Source organism: Zonotrichia albicollis, chromosome 1 (assembly GCF_047830755.1).
Source record: "Zonotrichia albicollis isolate bZonAlb1 chromosome 1, bZonAlb1.hap1, whole genome shotgun sequence".
Taxonomy (NCBI): Eukaryota; Metazoa; Chordata; class Aves; order Passeriformes; family Passerellidae; genus Zonotrichia; species Zonotrichia albicollis.
This window is the reverse complement of record NC_133819.1, coordinates 46,142,521-46,159,582: the sequence shown is the minus strand read 5'-3', so window position 1 is coordinate 46,159,582 and position 17,062 is coordinate 46,142,521. Positions and strand designations below refer to the sequence as shown.

Below are 17,062 nucleotides of genomic sequence, written 5' to 3'. Positions count from 1 at the left end.
TCACTGATCTGGTTGTATCAGCTAGCACAGACCCTATGAATATCAATCACAAACTGAACAAAATTTTGGGAAACCTTCACAGAAATCTGTAGAGTACTCAACTGTCCTTTGCAGCAATGTTTTAAGGTTTTGTAGGAGTTGATACAAATGGTCTTCCTGAAATGAAAAGCAGAAGCAGCTCTTATTCATGTCACTAAGATGTTCAAGAACAAAAGGTCACCTGCACATTTGCCCCTCATGTAGGTAGGGAATATGGCAGCGTGCTGAGGTGACATCTTTGGGGGGAAGATGAGGGGGTGTTGTGGAGGCAAAAGTTCTGTCTTATCATAAGATAAGCCTGCTTACTGGGGAATGACATGATGGAATGATGGAGACGTGATCAGAGATGGTGCATTTCCTCTAACTGCATTTCTCAGGTAAGAGACTAAATACAAAAGATAAATCCTTCCTAGCAGAGGGTGGATATTGAGCAAGAGGTAATCCCATAAACCAAGGGTGTTTTCAAGGTTACTGAAAAGCTCCTCAGTCACGTCTTTTGGTCTTGATGAGTAAAAATTTATGGCTGATTCACCCCTTTTAAAGGGATATAAGTGATTGGATACCAGCATGGATACAGACCAGAAATACCAGTCATTGCTTCCTACAACCTGTATAGAGACAAGGGACAAAAGAAATAACAGTAGAGACAGAAACTGTAATGGAGCTCCAGCCTCAAACGGGGGGAATCAGTGAGTTGGTGCAGACCCTAAAATATCACAATGGTCATAATGAAATCTGGTGTCAAAGGAATTGGGGGAAAAAAGCTCAGAACATTGTGTTTATTTTGTGATGCTGCAGACATGCTCCATTTTTCCTTCAGCTATTGCAAATGTTCCCTCCTTACTGCCAGAACAGGCAGCACAATCAAAAAACATGTATCTCAAGCACCTCTCTGTGTATGAAGAATCAAAGCATCAGGCAGGATATCTAAAGCTTTTCTCTTTGTTATGAATAGATCTAGAGAGAGACACAGACTTCTCCTTGGATGATAGTGGAAATTTGGTTTTTTGAACCTGGGACTTGGGAAAAGGATCAAAGACAAATGTTTAATATTTTCTTGGGAGCAACTTTCTCAAGCTGTACTTGAAGTCTCAATACACAGAACACTCAGAGGGAATAAAAACTTCGCCCAGACACGACAGGAAGTGGATACTTTCATCTCAGAGAGCATAAAGCCAAAACTTTTGTTCTGAATTCTGAAGTATGGAACCTACATTGTCCCAGCAAAATCAAAACTGGAGCTTATAAGAACAAAAGGATGTTTAAATAACTTGAAAACATTTTTAAAATAACAGATTATCAAATAGAGTAGAGTATGAAGTGAAGTAGAAGGTTGATATGAATCTTCAATAAAAAGCAGTTAAACATAAAGAACTATGGTGCAGACACAGGTAGAACTGAATGCTAGGTAACAGGCTGTACTCCATTGCTTATAAAATGCCCACAAGTCAGCAAATAAGTTTTGCACAGCTCTACACTCAAAATATGCAGAAAAGCACTTGATGGTGAATACAGATGCTAATGTGCAAACACGGAACTCAGTAATTCACTTCTAATTTATGCCTTTTGATTTCTTCAAAACTTAATCCCACACCAGTCACCTACAATTCTTAAAGAGGCAGACAGCAGAACTTCAGGGGTAATAATTTTAATATACACACATACACAGGGATATTACTATGCAATTATATATTATTCAAACATGTATCTATAAAGGACCACATTCAGCTTAATTTTTCTGAGCAAGAAGTCTCCTCTTCAAAGTGCTACCATAATTTCCAAAAACTGTATTCTCATACCTTTGCATAAGCTGTTGTCTTGATAAACCACTGTTTGAGGTATTTCTGCTCCACTTTTGCCCCTGAACGCCAAGAGCAACCATTGTCATCCACCTGCTCATTAGCTAGAACAGTCTGATCCACTGGATCCCAGTTAACCAAGGCCTAAAAAAAAGTTGCAGGAAGAAGAAACACTTTCAGCAGCTAGTTCAAAACCAGTTTTCCTTTACAGATGTCAAATGAATTATACAGAGGCACACCTTGAAAGTTTGCCTGAGTCTTCTATATTTTTAAAACATCAATTTGAATCAGCAGCATGGACTCAGCTGGAAAAGTTTTTAATATTCATCTTCTCAGAATTCAAAAGACCCAAAAATGCAGTTGGCAAGATTTGTCTAGACTGATCATGCTAGCAGGATAGGCTGGTACTTGACTGCTTGGCTGTAATATATACTAAGTGTTCCAACTTGACTACACTTCAAATAAAATAGTCTGATGCTTAAAAGTTCTTCACTACTAATCCAAAAATGTTGAGTCAGACTGAGGGGGATGAGTAGACAAGGATGTCCAACTCAAAAGGACAGAATCTCAAGGAAATATTACAGTGGTCAACTATATTTTAAGTGAAAGAGCTGATATTAGTTGTATGTAACTCCTGTCAACTGCATGAATTACTTTTGGAATTCTTTGCTTATCAATACAAATGCATTAAGTGAAAATCTGTGAAGTGTAATTAACATTGGTGTTCAACTCCACAAGCCTTGTATTTTGAGCTTTAGAGTCAACTGAAATACAAGACATAACATACTGGAAAAGAAGCAAAAATCAAACTCAGCCTCCCTAGTGCTGAACAATTTAACTGGGCACTTATCAAAAAGGATCTAGTATTACAAAAGAATCCTGTCCAAAAGTGGCATAAAATGCTATACATTGACTTGAAAAAATGAACAGAAAGAAAAAAATATAATCAGAGCAATAGAGTAATCTATTATATTGAATGTTATTCAGTATTTAAGCTAAATTAGTCTGACTGAAAAACAGCAGCTATCGTTCCATAGAGATCTAATACATTAAACGTTTAAACAAATATTTGAATTACTTCTTTGGGTATGGGGAGGTCTTGTATCTCTATCAAAAATTAGTAACTGCACTCACATTGTACTCTATATTTTATCTATCACTGATCACCTTCTGACCAGTTTCCAAACACCCAATATTGCTTCATTTTAAATATGCTATATGTTCTTACAAATAGTAAATACCACAACCACTTTACAAATCTTATAATGAGGAGAGCTAAAAGAAAGACACAGGGATCCTCTTGCTTCGAAATACTGCTCACAACTGTGTGAGCACAAAGTCTGGCTACACTGAGTTATAAAAAATTTATTGTCATTAAATGAAAGAATGTTATTCATTGATAAATTGTAACTTGCCTTGAAACGAAGCTTCTTTGAATTCAGACTTGAATTTAAACTTTTTACTTTTAGCCTTTTATCTGTTACCAACCATTAATACCCCACCAGATTTTAAAAAGGCTTATGAAAATTCACTGTGAAATTAAAAGAAATCAATATATTCCACTATTACAAATGTATTTTCCAGAAAATAAAGCTTCTTCAGTAATAAAACATTATGAATATGGCTCTAAAGTAATCTAAAAGTAATCTTTTAATTTATAAAGTTCTGAAAAAATGCCATACAAAGTTACACCTAAAGAGAGTTAAATCAGACAATACTGAGAAGTAATAAAATTCCAGTTGCATAAAATGGTATTAGCATAAGCCTGTATTAAACTGGCTGTGACTCTAAGTTGAGAAAAAATACCATTTCTATTTTGATGATAACATACCAAATTTACAATGAAAATTTTGGAAGGTAACTGAAATGATTACATAACTATTTAGCATAACAAATCCTCCTGTTACAACTCATGAGGCTATATTTAAATAAATCCTGCAAAACATAAAGCAAATATGCATTTAAGAAATGGTTGGTGAAAAGGTCTTTGCATTTTTTAAGTTTCATTCCTTCCATCTCACACAGACTTTTGACAGTATCTAGAACCTGGCTAATAAATGAAATCTTTAGTTCCTGTTTGTACCTCACAAAGGCAACTTCTTGACAATGACAGCCTCTGAAACTGTGACCGCAGGAAGCTGCTCAAAGTCACCTACACAAAGAAAGCAGAGAGCAGGAGTGTTCAGAGCACACCAATTATCTTGCTCTCCTCACTATGCCAATGCAGACATGTGCTTTCAAGGCAGGATTCATCTTGTCCAACTTCAGCTCTCCTAAGTGTGAGTATCTATCTCCAGGCTTGCTGTCCCTGTGTCCACTGTGGATTACAGGTATCTGATCACAGTAGCAGAGTCAGGGCAGGTATTACCCTCAGTGAGGCACTCACACCTGGCCAGGCCAATAACCTCCACAGCACATACACTAGGTAAGTACTGCAGGAAAAAGGGGACAATTTTGCTGCAATGAATAAAGGTGTCCTCTCTGGATGCTGCAGCACTCAGACAGACATTGTTAATCCTCCATAATTGCAGCTCCTGGACATCCTGAGCCTGTGTCTCCCTGCCAGGGTAATTTCTGGTCAGACATGCACACTGCTGGAACAGAGCATTAACTAGGCTAACACCTTATTCTTATTGTCACAGTAAGGCTATGAATTATCTCTTGTATCCAAAATGAAACTGTAATACAGGGGACTTCAGGCTGTGTTTAATACATACTGCAGATACACTGACAACATGAGACAAATATGTGCTTTAAGTATATATGACTGTTCAAAGAGACCCAGGGTTATGGGCTCTCTCTGCCATCTGTTTCCTGCCAAAAAGCAACTGGTTCATATCCACCAGAGATTACATCCCCTACAGATTGACAGATGCTGATTTAAGTCCTCAAACTGATCCTTGACTTGAAAGCAGATGGAAGTTAGAAGTAGATTCAATCACTGGTATCCAAACACCTCCAGGATCCCACAGTACTCAGAGTCAGAATGCAAAATTTATTTTGTATATCATCCCTGCTTTAAATGAAGCAGCAAACTTTTACTTTCCAGATTAACTTTGAATCTTGAGTTCACTTGTCAAACAACAAATTCACAGATAAAACCAGGTTTGTTATAACAAAGCTGGGGGGTTTACTTTTTTTAATACAAGAAAAAAATAATTACAGAAGGGAAAAAAAACCCCCAACCCCCAATCTAGCAAGCTGGTATATATTAACCATTGAGAGATTTCACTGGTTGTCATTTAAGATCTCTGAATACAAATACAAATAGGAGAAATAGCTCAGTAACACCCTGCTATCCTAAATGCTACCTTTCACCATCAATCTCTTTTTCCTGGTTCACAGAATAATTCGAGTACGTCCTTAATTATATCCTATAGGGTTTCCTGGTTTCTACAGAATACAAATGAAATATCAAAGCATATTTAAGAAATCTTAGTTTCCATTTTAAAGTTAGAAACATTCACTAAATTGCTGCTTTGTTAAAGTGCAGCTGTTCAGGTATTTTGGAACTGCATTGCCTAGGCTATACAGAGAGTTCTCTGGACTGCTCATTCAACATCTTTGTTTCATCTCGTGTTTCAGAAATAACTGAAACCTTCACTTTTCAGATACAGCCTGACACATATTAGGTACAAAATATTATGATTTCTTAATGTAGTGGTAACTGATGAACAGCTGTGATAGTCTTATGACACCTAATGCTTCTTTAATATTTTGAAGATCACAAATAGTGTTCTGGAATAGGACGGTTATGCACCTGATCTCCAATTATCCTATCCAAAACCATAAGTTCTGAGACAGTATTACAGTAATGTTAGACAGGTAAATAATCTCACTGCTGAACAGACTCCTAATGACCACCATGTCATGTACTTCCATGAGGGACAATAAAATCTAGAAAACAGTAAAGCCAGGAAATAAAAAACTAAAGGCTATATTCTGATCCTGCACTTCAGTGCAAATCTCTGACAATAAACACTTCTGACTTGACTTGCTACAAAGGCCATGCATGTTAGTTAGCTAGTTATAAACTGCTACATAGAAAATTCTGTTATATGTAAAATTAATTCCATTTTAGAGTGATTTAAAACTAACAGAGCACAATCACTTTATGACTGTGAATGGACAATGCAGAAATGTGCCACCGACATGAGTGATCTAAATTAGTGTAGCAGCAAAATGTTGAAGGTCAAAGTTTGTACCTACCTCTTTTTGATACACTATCCCAGCTTCAAAAAGCTTAAGAAAGAGATATTGTGTCCATTTGTAGTACTCTGGTAAGCAAGTGGTTACCTCCTGTAGAAAAGAAATAAAAATTTCTGAAACTATTCTCAGTATTTTCCAACACTGTTTGAACTTGAACAATTAACCCAGGAGTGTATAATATATTCCACAGAGTAAACATTTATGCATGTATTCATGTACAAACCTATTTACTTGTATAATCCTTACAATGAATGACAGTCACAATGAGTGACAGTCACCAGACAACATTGGCTTTGTGTGGGTTTAATGCAGAAGGAAAAATTTCCCTGTTAATGTGGGATATAAAACTCTGTAAGATTAAAGCTGATAGATATAAGAACAGAAGATGAATGGAAGTGATCACAGCAGCCTGATCAAGGAAACAGCAAAACTAGAAAAAAAAAAGCAGACTTCTCTCAAAGAGCCTTCCTAGCCAGGCTGCCTTTCCCACTGTTGCTCAGCAATGGGTGGCAGGAGCAGAGGCTGTGGATGCTCAGAGGCAGCAGGGCGCTGGCTGATGTGAGGCAGGCAGAGCGAGGAGCTTCCAGCTGAAACTGCGGGTGCAGGAGGAGAGCGAGAGAGAGAGAGCAGCGCTGAGGAGCTGCTGGCACACGGCCCGTGCGGGCACACAGCCTGGAGTGCAGGGAAAGGCTCGGGAAGGGCAGCTCTCACAGGGCAGCTCACACTCAAAGCTCAAACAAGCAACTAACTGCTCCAAAAGGCAAGGCAGCTCAAGTTAGGAGGATGCTCTAGGTTAAAGTATGGAAAAAATGAGTCATAAAAGTCACAAATGAGGAGGATGGTTATGAAGGAAATAAAGACAGACAAAAATAAAAGACAACATAAGCAGGAGGAATGGGAGTTATGAGAACAGCAAGCTGCAATATAATGGATAGCTTTTTTAAAACTCAAAAACATTTGCTAAGTTTTTAGCGAACTCTGATAATTAAAAACCAAGCTGCTTACCAACTGCTTATGAAGCTCCATATTTTAAATGTTTGTTCTTAAAAAACTCTAACTTAAAATAAGCATTAATATGCAAAGACAACAAATGGATTCCATAATTCCAGACTCCCTGTTTTCTCAACACAAACATAGGTTTCACAGGTGCAATGGGAACCCACATACCTGCTTGAAGTGAAAGAGGCTTCTACATCAACTTCAAATTAATATGAACATCTCTTGATTTTAAAGTTACTGACAAAAAGTAAGCCACTGATACAATTTATTCCATTTGGAGTAGTTATCAAGCATCAGAAATAGCTCTAAATGTGAAATGTCTTTCACGTGGGCTTTCCCATCATCCTAGCTTCCCACTACACACAGCTCCTGCAATATCATCTGCTACTCAAATGACATCTGAAATGCTCTAGCAGAAAATTTTTATTCTTTTTCTACAACTTTATATTCTAGTTGCTTTGAACTTTATATGCCAGCGCTGAAACATAGCTTTTAACAATTAATATGACCTTTGAATAAATGTGCCTCAGAAGTGTGTATAAGAGGTTTTCAAGATCAAAAAGAGACATTTAATGGCAAGTTTTCAGCTCAGCATGTGAAGACCTAGTAATGAAAAACAGTTGCTTGATTAAAACCCTTTGCTCTGCATTGAAAAAAATCCCACTTGATAAAAATCTGATTTTCATCTCTTCAGCTAAGCACATTTAATAGTTTTTTCCCCCCCTGCTTCTTCACACAGTGATAACAGCTCTCGTGCCAGTGTGATGCCACTACAGGCAACAGTTTCATCACTGAGTATCAGACACACAAAAGAAGAGACAAAATCCCTTCCAGTACATTATAAGATTACATGAGCAACAGGCAAATAGGTAGGATAACAAAAGTGAGCTGTGAAATAAAAATAGAAAAGTGAATGAAGATTGGTCCTTTTGGCCCTGAAAGGCAGATATGTGTCAACTGAAACCAAAAGATGACATTTCCCAATCTAAACAAGCATGTTACAAGCTTGAGCTACAAGATACAAGCTAATTGCTGCAAACAGAATCCCATGTACACCATCTCTCACAAGGAGTAAAGAGACACTTTGAAAGAAATGCAGCAGACTGTATCAATGAAAAAGAAATCTGCTGTGTGGTCACTGAGATGCCAAAAGATTAATCAAGTTTAGAATTTAACTATAACCATGAAGGTTTGAAGTAACATTTCAAGATAATGAAGAAAGAGAAATTATATCACTAACAAGTAAAATGAGGTGCTGAAGACAAGCCAGCAAACTCCTGTCAATCTTGAAATGTGTTTTGGTGGTTTTTTCCCTATCATTTAGCACAGTAAGATTTACTGTTATAAATAATTTTCTGTGTATTCCAGTTACTGACCTTGATTATATGAATGATGTCTGGTAAAAAGTTTCCATTAGGCTGCCGTCATGCTTAAATTAAGGTGAATGTTAACATTTCTATTTATATTCTGTAAGCACGACAAAGATCCACAGAACACTGGCAGAACTGTCTTAACTCAGAAATACACAAAAGAGTTTATAAAAGAGTTTGAAAAGTAGCATGCTGGAGCCATTCCAGCCTGCCAAAAACTGTACATTTCTGCTTCTCATTTGCGATGTGAACACTGGCATTACAGCACACATATAGAATCCTGTATCATAAAGCAGTACAGTGAATATATAGAACAGGATATTACCATATTCTCCACAAAAATAAAATACCTACTAAAAATCCAAACTTTTCTAAAAATATGTAAGATGCTGCTCAGCTGTCCACTGCATGTGCCCTTCAGTGCTCTGTGAGAGATGCAGTGACCACCCATCACCTCAGCATTTCAGTATTATGAAGTGCCAGGGAAAGCCTCTCCCTCTTTCCCCTATCCATTTTGCCTTTTACTTTTGTCAGCTTTAAACAGACAGTCACCAAAATGCATCTTTGTCTTTGGTTACTGCTACTCTTCCTTATTCCTACAGGAATGACACTCATGCATTAATAGAATTCATTACAAGAATTTAAATTAATCACCTATACAGGTGGTTTGCTTTTAAAAGAGCAGATACTGGCAATGCATAAGAAAGACCCTTATCCTCACCAAAAACTACCTTGCTTAATCCATTTATTGCAGCACAGTAATTTTTTCCAAACAAATACCACACCAGAGGGGTTGGTAACTTGTTTATTTTTGCAAAGAAATTCTCAGTTACAGACTAAATGGCAGTATTACAATCTGGATTTGATATCACTGCAACGTGGGAAGCAATGGGTCCATGTAACGGTCAAAAAGCCATTCACTATTATGAAATCTGATTTAAAGAGTACCTTTCAACTACCAATAAAAATAAGGGTAACCAATAGTAAAAAATCCTGCATTAAAAAAAAAAAAAAACAACAAAAAAGAACTGCTAAATCTAGATGAAAGATTTTGGTGTTTAATAAAAGAAAAAGTAATTTTCAAATGCTTTGTCTTGAAATTCATTATTTGTTCTAAACCTGCAATTCTAATTCTAACAATTTTCTATTATGAGTCTTCTAACAATTTTCTTCTAACAATTTTCTATTATGAGTCTCTGACCTTATTATTAATTTTTGCTTGTATTTTTAAGAATAAGGTGACAACTTCAAGCTACTTCCATGGCTATATTTTAAAAAATAAAAGTAATATTTATAGGCTGCATGAAAAGATTTATTTTTTCCTAAGATCCACCAGGCTTTATGAATAACATATAACTAGACTGGAGATATGCAATTTCCTAGTTTATTAATAATAAATTTATTTTTAGCACAGTCTTACGCTGTCCTGAAGACAGGCATGTTGCACCTCTTTAAAGGCAGATAAGAAGAAAAAGTCAGGATGGATTTTTTTCAAAATCTATTTGGGAAGATAAAACAGTCTTTAATCAATTATCTGCCTATTTTGGTTTTCAAGGGCATGCACTACCTCATCTAGAAGTATAATGATTTGATTTTCAGAGGTTTGGAGCTACACCAACCTACATTTCTAAATTAATTTGAGTATTTGTATTTCAAAGGCCTTTAGTTTTATGCTTTATTAGCTACAAATAGAAATGTCATACAGTGCCTACATTTTGGAACACGAATGTATTTTCTGAAAAAAAAAAAGCAGTCTTGTACCAACAGTTTCTTTTTTTAAAAATTTAATTATAATTGGGTCAATGGTATGTGGATGAGAAGAAAATTTCATAGGTAATCTATGTACAGTTGGTTTTATGCATGTTCAGGCAGTACACACAAACGACAACTTCAAAATTAAATAGATAATTATCTGCACAGAGAAAATCTACCAAAGATTTAATTTTTTTAATGTACAGAGCAGACGGGGAACATTAGTCTCATGCAAAAAATATGTCACTTGGAATGCAGAAATTGAAATTACTAAAAAACCTTCACAGAAAGAGCTACTTCCTGGGAGAAAGTTACAGATTGATAATAACTGGTGAACTGATGGCTGACTGGGAACATGCATTTGGTCTGATGACACTCCTGAACAAAATAAAGAAAAAGCATTATATGCTTTTCATCTCTTGTTGCTGATGATATGAATCATTGAAAATGATACTGTTTAATTCCCCTGAAAATAATGTTCAAAAGAAGTCACAGGCAGTTTGTTATGCTGTCTGGGGTGGTATTTTCAAAAAATCTGATCACCAGGAATGCTCAGATTATAGTTATCTTAAACCCAAAACATAATGTTGGGGATTTTAAAAATTTTCCATGTGTTTTTAATGACTCTTAAGAGACATTTCTTCCATGCTCAAACTTCAGCTTTTCATCCTTCCATCCGAGAAACATAAATGTTCAGAATAGAAATGTCATCTCACTTACTTACTTTAAAAAAAACTCTCCCCAGAATCACGCCATTTTCAAAGTGATTTACAAATATAATACTTCTAACTTGAGGCACTTAAAATAATTCCATGTTTCAGGTAAAAAAATCAGATAATCATTTGTATTCAAAACTACTCTTAAGGCAAAGTACTTACAGAGTTATTTTACTCATTTAATTTCATTTTGAATTTGCTTAGATTTTCTGTTTAGGAGAGCAATTTTAAAGTGTCATTGTAACCTGACTGAAATAATCTAATCTAATTAAGCTAGCTTTTAATAAATGTCTTATTTATGATATCATACTGCATAAGTAAGTTCATTGACAGCTATGAAACAGAAGTACCTGCACATTTTGATTTGTAATACAGAGAGAACAATGAAAAAAAAACCATTTAAAAATAAAAGGAGACTTCTATCATTGCAAGTGCACAGGGATTTGTTCATACTAATGTTATCAAGCAATGAGATTTAACTAATCTTTGTGTTCCTGGACATAAATTTCTTGACAAGCAGATGTGACTATAAGCAGGAAGACTCTTTAGGACAGCTATATGCACTAGGTTCTCAAAATGGATTTTGTTTTTCTTTTTTCCATTTCTCTTTTCCCATACCATATGTAAAAGGTAAAATTTATGTAAGTTTCCTTCCCCTCATTTAAGCATATACTCTAAGCTGGCCACAGAGGACAGAGACAGTTAACACAAATTCACATTTTAAAAAAGCAATTCACCACACATCAAAATATGGATCTAAGTTAGGGGAATGGGTTCCCTCCAGCATTATTTGGTAAGTACTATGCAATAGCATAATAAAGGGGAAGATTTAAGCAACATCAAGGAAATTAAATTTAAAACAGGCCCCTGCTTTGTGTAATAGTCTTGGTTAATTAGATCTACCCATATAAAATCTGTATTTCTTGGACTGTTCATAGGAGTCACTAATACTAGTGGGTTTTTTGCAATGTCACAGTATTTTGTGAGCCATTGATTTAGAGCCATACAAGTATAGAATACTATTAAAAAATACTCCTTACCTCAAATAGCTCACTTTTAAGATAAGTGTGCAAAGATGCTTGAGTTAGCCCAGGAGCAGTACAGCTGAGGCAGGAAGATGCTCTGCCCAGCCTAATGAGCCCTGCAGAGAAGCAGGCTTTATCAGCCTGTAAAACACCCTGTTACAGTTTAGCCCTTCCATTTCCACAGGTGCTTCTTTCATGGCCAGCTCAAATATCTGTGCATTTGGAGTCACATAATATTTTGGGCATCACGCATTTTTTGCAATTAATAAACATATCTGTTTCTGTGGCTACCATTCGGGTTACTCTTACTCCAATTAGTATGGCAGGCTTTCCAAGTAAAACAAAACTTAACTCATAAGCTAAGGAGTGAAAACCATAACATGTGCTGTCTTTCAAGGAACATTTTCCAGCTGTTTTAAAATCTTACTTTTCAAAAGCACCAACTATGTGTCCCTAGAGCATTCTAAAGCATTTCAGCTACACAGCAGTTCAAAAGGAGTTAGTAATAGGGTATCAAAGCCTTTTCCACAAGTATTGAGAGACTCCTGAAAGTTCATTAACTAAAATACAGTTTACTAGTAAAGTGAAAGTAACTCTTGAAGAATAGGCACAGAGATGACAAATCATTTTTCTCTGGGTACTTATACTTCTTGCCATGGTTTTCAATAGTGCCACTTTTCCATCTGTTTTTCAGGACAGAAGGGCCAAACAGAAGCTTATACATGAGACATTAATTTTCTCAATTTTCTTGAAATGCAACCTGCACCACTGAACTCGTGTGTGTGTGTGTGCACGTGTGTGCTCCATAACACAGCCTCCACACAGGATTCCACTGCTTTCAATACTGCTGCACCACACATACACAGACAACCTCTGAGATATCAACAGATTTAAACATTAGATGTCAAGAATGCCTACAGTGAAGCTTCCACAACAAATCTTTTATTTTCAGAGCAACTTTTTTGGCTACCAAGAAAATTTAAATCTTATTCAAAAGGCTTATTACTGAAAAAAGCCTTCCATATATGAGACATGACAAAATGTTTTTTTGGATGCAAGACATACAAATAAACAACTTCACCTTCGTGATTAAAGAAAACAGATGGCATGTCTCAGACTGTCAGAAAACTAATGCTTTTCCTTTTCAGATCTACAATACTGCTATAAAAATCCAAGATTAGCATCTCCATCACTCTATTCAAAATCACATTAAGGTGATGAGCAGCAGCTACTGCTGAGAATATAAAGGCAGTGTGACTGATTCACTGGTAAATGCAATAACCTCACAATCGCTTCAAACACTAATTTCTTTTTTATCTAGAAAAATGGCATTAGCTTATGTCTGACCGTGTTGGTAAGTTTTTTAAGGTGAACACCTGATTCTCAAGCATTAGTGTTTTAAATAAAATTTCTGGTTTCTGAAATGATCCTGATATGAACATTTATGAAAATGCAGGCTTATACTTGGAAATTTGGAATAACATAACGCAGCCACCACTCCAATTTACTATCTTTAAACATTTGACATATGCATTGAAAACAGCACTCCTCAAAAAACACATACCTTAGCACAAAGGCATTGCTGTTCCATAAATATCTGTTTATTACCTTATTTCTAACACAGAAAGTTGATACTTCAAAGAGATAAAAAGCAAATACAAAATCAAAATTACTTTAAAGATTCTCCTACGCATTGATACTATCAGATGATATCAGCATGTCAAAAGTTAGCCAAATCTGATAAAAAGCTCAATTTTACAGTTTAACAACTTAAAGTGGTTACTGCCAAAGACAGCTGTATTGTCATAAATAAAATGGTGAAATTCCATGGGTCTCAATGCTCCATCATACAATAAAATAAAGCAGTATCCCTTTTAAAAAGAAAATCTTACCCTTTCCCATGTAAAAGACAGACCTAGTGCATCAAACTGTTTCCTCATGTGTTGAATGTTACTGCAAAATAATGATAATAAATGAAAAATTATTAGCTTAAGACATTTCTAACATGTGATCATATAAAAAATCTGGTGCTTATAGAGTTCTGAGAAATCCAAAGCACTAGTTAACCTCTAAACACTATGATCTCACTAGCAGTAAAACTCAGAATTGTCAGAATACTCAAATAATAATTTTAAAAGCCCCCAGTATATTCTGGTCCAGTTCCCATGGCTATGTATATGAGGCAATACATTTTTTTTTCCCTAGATTTGAATGCAACTTAAAAGTAAATATGGCAGTGTAGTTGAAGGAAGCATTACCCAAGCACCACCTCTTACTATTTTTAATTATCTTTACTGCAGTTGAGTCAAAGGGCCCTCTTAAATCTCAATGCAGTAGGGGACACTTCCACTTTGAGCTTAATCCTGCTGTATTCTGGCAATGCTATCCTGGCTGGTATTTTGCTGTGGCTCTGGTGATTGTGTGGCTGTAGAATAACCTGAATCAACCTACCCATTCAGCTGAAGATATGCCCTACAAAAATTCTCCAAAAAAAACCCACGAGATTTCTCTCCTCCCTCTGATCAACAGGCTGATCAAACCAAAACTATGGCCCACAAAACCAGCTGAGCCAGTGCAAAGGAGGTGGTGAGAGCTTGTATCCTGGGAGGTACAAAGAATTACAAAACTTCTGGTGGCAGCATCACCATAGATAAACATTAATCAACTCATACACTGTTAGGTTAGATGCTGCTCTGAACAGATTAAATTACAAATGTAAAGTAAGATACATCAGGATATACAGTGAAGCTTTAGTTTGAAAATGTACTAAATATGCTTTACTAAAATACCCACAATTACACAATATTAATTAGTGACCTGGTGAGAATTCATTCAAATACTGCAAAATGAATTAAAATTTCTTAGGGACTTTGACCTTTCTACTGAAAGACATTCTGATAAAGCAATATCTATCCTTCCAGAGCGGCTGAGTTGACAGTCATGAAACAAAACATTTAATTCTGATCCAGAAAAAACTTGCAGTGCTCAATAACTGAGTACTGCAAGTATTTAGTATTATAATATCTTTGTCGGAAAAGTATCAAGAATCTTAAGATGGGACTAGAAGCATGAACAAAACCCAAAGAAACAGCATTCTCAAAGAAGGAAATGGATCAAGGCCTATAAAGATACCACAGGCAGATTACTTCTTCCAGAGTACAACAAACAACTTCACTTAGGGAGATTGGTTTCCAAGTAATTTTCAGAAACTGTTTACTTATATATCATTTTACTCATTTTAACGAATATCAGGAGAACATAGGACCCCATTCTGTGGTCTAAACCAAAAATATTCACAGAAATCAGCAGCAATAATGGCTGCTTAGCACTTTCCAAAATCCAGTCTCAAAAAATCCCAACTACCTCCTTCCTCTCTCCCATGGTACCAAAATCTGCTAGTAAATCTAACCACATAACTCGTAATTTTCCACTGTGTACTCTATACTAAGGTTTACCTCACCATGATGAAATTTTGATTTATTTATACCTGCTGGTTTGGGTGTTTGGGAAATGCTTCTCTTTTGATATTCTAGCATTTTACAATTTAAAAGTCATTGAGATTAAAACCTTGAAAATCATCCCAGTATATTTATCTTTCAAAGCAGAGTCATCTGCACAGTCCCATAAAATGTTTTCACATAACCTTGGTCTCAGACAACCCTGTTCTTTCCCGTACCATCTTTCTTCTGTGCTAGTTTTGCTCTGTTTTATTGATTCATGGGGGCCACAGTACAGGTATTCGCAGTGAAAATGCCATATTTCAATTCATTTCACCTTTGTGTCCAGCTTGCAGGGTGAAGACCATGTTCAATTGCAGCATTTTCTGCTGGTAAACCAAATGCATCCCATCCCATTGGATTTATCACCTGTCAGTAAAAGGAAAAACCACAATGTTATGCAACTTTCTGGAATGGCATCAGCAACACACTGAGAGGCCTCTGAATAATGAATGGTGTTGGCATTCCAGCATTCAGTCTGAGCTGAACTTCTTCCAAACTTGCCAACTGTGGCCAGTTTTGCTTTAAAAGATGACTATGAAGTGCACTTGTTACCTACAATGAGATGTTAGAGGGAGTTTAAAGTATTATGCAATAAACTCTCATGACTATTTCAATTTCAGGTTTACAATGACAAAACCCAACTCTTTGGTAAGTTTGTGTGGTGGTCAAAGTCAGCAGTTGATGCTGCCACTGGACAGAACTAAATATCCATTCTAAAACAGAAGATGTTAAGTAAAAATAGTTGAAACAACAGTTTTCTAACTGTGACTGATGTGTAGTCTTCTATTTTATTTTGTGTTGAAAAACAAAATAAAAGAAAAATACCCTATGATAACTTTAAATTCACCAGATAAAATTGTGAAGATGAGGAAAACCTGTTTCAGTCAAATTTTACTGAACTATCTCTTGCAAATATAGACTGCAGACTGACAAATTACTTTTCCTGACCACAAATAAATAACAGTGGGAAAAAAGCTTACTACAAAACATAATAGATAATTTCTGTTGAAATAGAGATGTATTCTTCAGTTAACATGCATGTTATTTAGAAAAATAATCTAGCAATACAGTAAGTATTCAGAAAACCTCTTTAATAATCAACAAAAGAAAGGCCAGTATTTAAGATGCTGTCATTAAACACATATATATTGGATACCTCATAAAGCCAATTCTATTTCTTAACCTACAAATGTGCTATAAATTCAATAATCATTATTAAAATTATACAAGTTTAACAATAGCAAAACATGACTAACATTTTACAAGTTGTAAGAAATCAAAAATTTTACCCCTTAAAATATCTATTTATATAAAGAACATGTTTCTTAGTGGCATGTAAGCAAACAAACCATAAAAGAGCAATCCCAGCCATACTAATCTCATAATACATCTCCATGTGAAAAATCACCTCATTTTAGAAGCATAAGAGCTACTTTTGTCACTGCTTTGAATTATTTTTATTCTTCTTTGCCACCACTTTCCAATCTTCTGACTTAATGTAATATTTCACAACAAATATTTTATAGACGTCTTTATAAAGATGCCCTAGGCACCAACACAGTGTAAAAGCAACAGGATTTAATAGATGTGACTCTTCAGCATTCTCATTTTCAGTACTGATCTAAAACTAAACCTGCTGTCTATCATTACTCT

The 17,062-nt window shown here is 35.6% G+C and overlaps 1 protein-coding gene across 3 annotated transcripts in view; it reads right to left on the bottom strand.

The window, feature by feature from the left end:
- Positions 1-17,062, bottom strand: part of LARS2 (leucyl-tRNA synthetase 2, mitochondrial) — a 125,029-nt gene that overhangs the window by 53,269 nt on the left and 54,698 nt on the right. For all 3 annotated transcript variants that reach the window (XM_074540209.1, XM_074540214.1, XM_074540202.1), the window contains 4 exons: positions 15,684-15,775; positions 13,802-13,862; positions 6,048-6,137; positions 1,839-1,982 (listed from right to left, as the gene is read on the bottom strand). In XM_074540209.1, coding sequence (XP_074396310.1) covers positions 1,839-1,982; positions 6,048-6,137; positions 13,802-13,862; positions 15,684-15,775 — 387 coding nt within the window. The remainder of the gene's footprint in view (positions 1-1,838; positions 1,983-6,047; positions 6,138-13,801; positions 13,863-15,683; positions 15,776-17,062) is intronic.